Below are 1,445 nucleotides of genomic sequence, written 5' to 3'. Positions count from 1 at the left end.
TTCATAGCACAGTCCATAGTCATATGTGAACCCATATTCAAGATGGTAAGAAAGGATGCCGGAACGAGTTGGACCGAGGATTGTCAGAAAGCTTTTGACAAGATCAAGGAGTACCTGTCCACACCACCAGTTCTGGTCCTGCCATAACCAGGACGACCTTTGCTACTTTATCTATCCGTATTGGTTGGAGCCTTCGGATGTGTTTTGGGAAAACATGACGAGACAGGAAGAAAGGAGCAGGCCATATATTACTTGAGCAAGAAGTTCACACCCTATGAAGCACGGTATTCTCTGCTTGAACACACTTGCTGTGCTTTGACCTGGACAACCCACAAATTGAGGCATTACTTCTGTGCCTACACTAAATACCTCATATCCAGGATGGATCCTCTGAAGTACATATTTCAAAAACCCATGCCTGCTGGGAAGTTGGCTAAATGGCAGATACTATTAAGTGTGTTCGATATCGTCTATGTAACTCAAAAGGCGGTCAAGGGACAATCATTGGCAGATCACCTTATTGAAATCTTATGGGAAGAGAATACAAACCCTTGAAAACATATTTTCCTGATGAAGAATTATCATTCGTAGGAGAAGAAATTACTGAAGCATATGACAGTTGGAGGATGTTCTTTGACGGAGCTGCAAAGTTCAAAGGAATAGGCTTTGGAGCAGTTTTGGTATCGGAAATGGGTCAGCATTATTCGGTATCTGCTAAACTCAAATTTCCCTGCACTAACAACATGGCAAAATATGAATCCTGCATACTAGGGCTCAACATGGCAGTCGACATGAACATTCAGGAGTTGTTAGTGATCAACGATTCAAATTTGTTCATGCACCAGGTACAAGAAGAGTGGGCCACCAAGAATTCCAAGATATTGCCGTATCTGCACCATGTGCAGCAGTTGAGAAAGAGGTTTACAAAGATAGAATTCCGACATGTGCCCAGAATTCAGAATGAGTTTGTCGACGCATTGGCCACTTGGTCATCCATGATACAATATCCAAATAAGAAGTACATTGATACCATTCCGGTGAAGATTCATAATCAGCCAGCTTACTGTGCTCATGTCGAGGAAGAAGCAGATGGGAAGCCGTGGTTCTATGACATCAAAGAATACTTATCAAAAGGAAAATACCCAGAGCATACAGATCACACTTAGAAATGCACGCTCCGGAGACTGTCAAATCACTTCTTCCACGACGAAGGGATCTTGTGTAGAAGAACTCTTGATTTGGGTATACTAAGGTGTGTCAACACGAAGGAAGCTTCTAAGTTACTTGAAGAGATACATGCTGGGACATGTGGTCCGCACATGAATGGTTTCGTTTTGGCTAAGAAGATACTCAGGGCAGGTTACTTTTCTATGACCATGGAAACAGATTGCATTCAATATGTCAGCAAATGCTTTCAATGTCAAGTGCATGCCGACATGATAAAA

At 42.4% G+C, this 1,445-nt stretch overlaps 1 protein-coding gene across 1 annotated transcript; it reads left to right on the top strand.

Moving 5' to 3' along the window:
* Positions 1-530: 530 nt before the first annotated feature.
* On the top strand, positions 531-1,166 carry LOC138889869 (uncharacterized). The gene has a single exon (XM_070173211.1). The coding sequence runs from the start codon at positions 531-533 to the stop codon at positions 1,164-1,166; it is 636 nt and encodes a 211-aa protein (XP_070029312.1).
* The last annotated feature ends 279 nt before the right edge of the window (positions 1,167-1,445 follow it).

This window comes from Nicotiana sylvestris, chromosome 1 (assembly GCF_000393655.2).
Source record: "Nicotiana sylvestris chromosome 1, ASM39365v2, whole genome shotgun sequence".
In the NCBI taxonomy this organism is placed as follows: Eukaryota; Viridiplantae; Streptophyta; class Magnoliopsida; order Solanales; family Solanaceae; genus Nicotiana; species Nicotiana sylvestris.
This window is presented reverse-complemented; position numbering and strand designations above follow the sequence as displayed.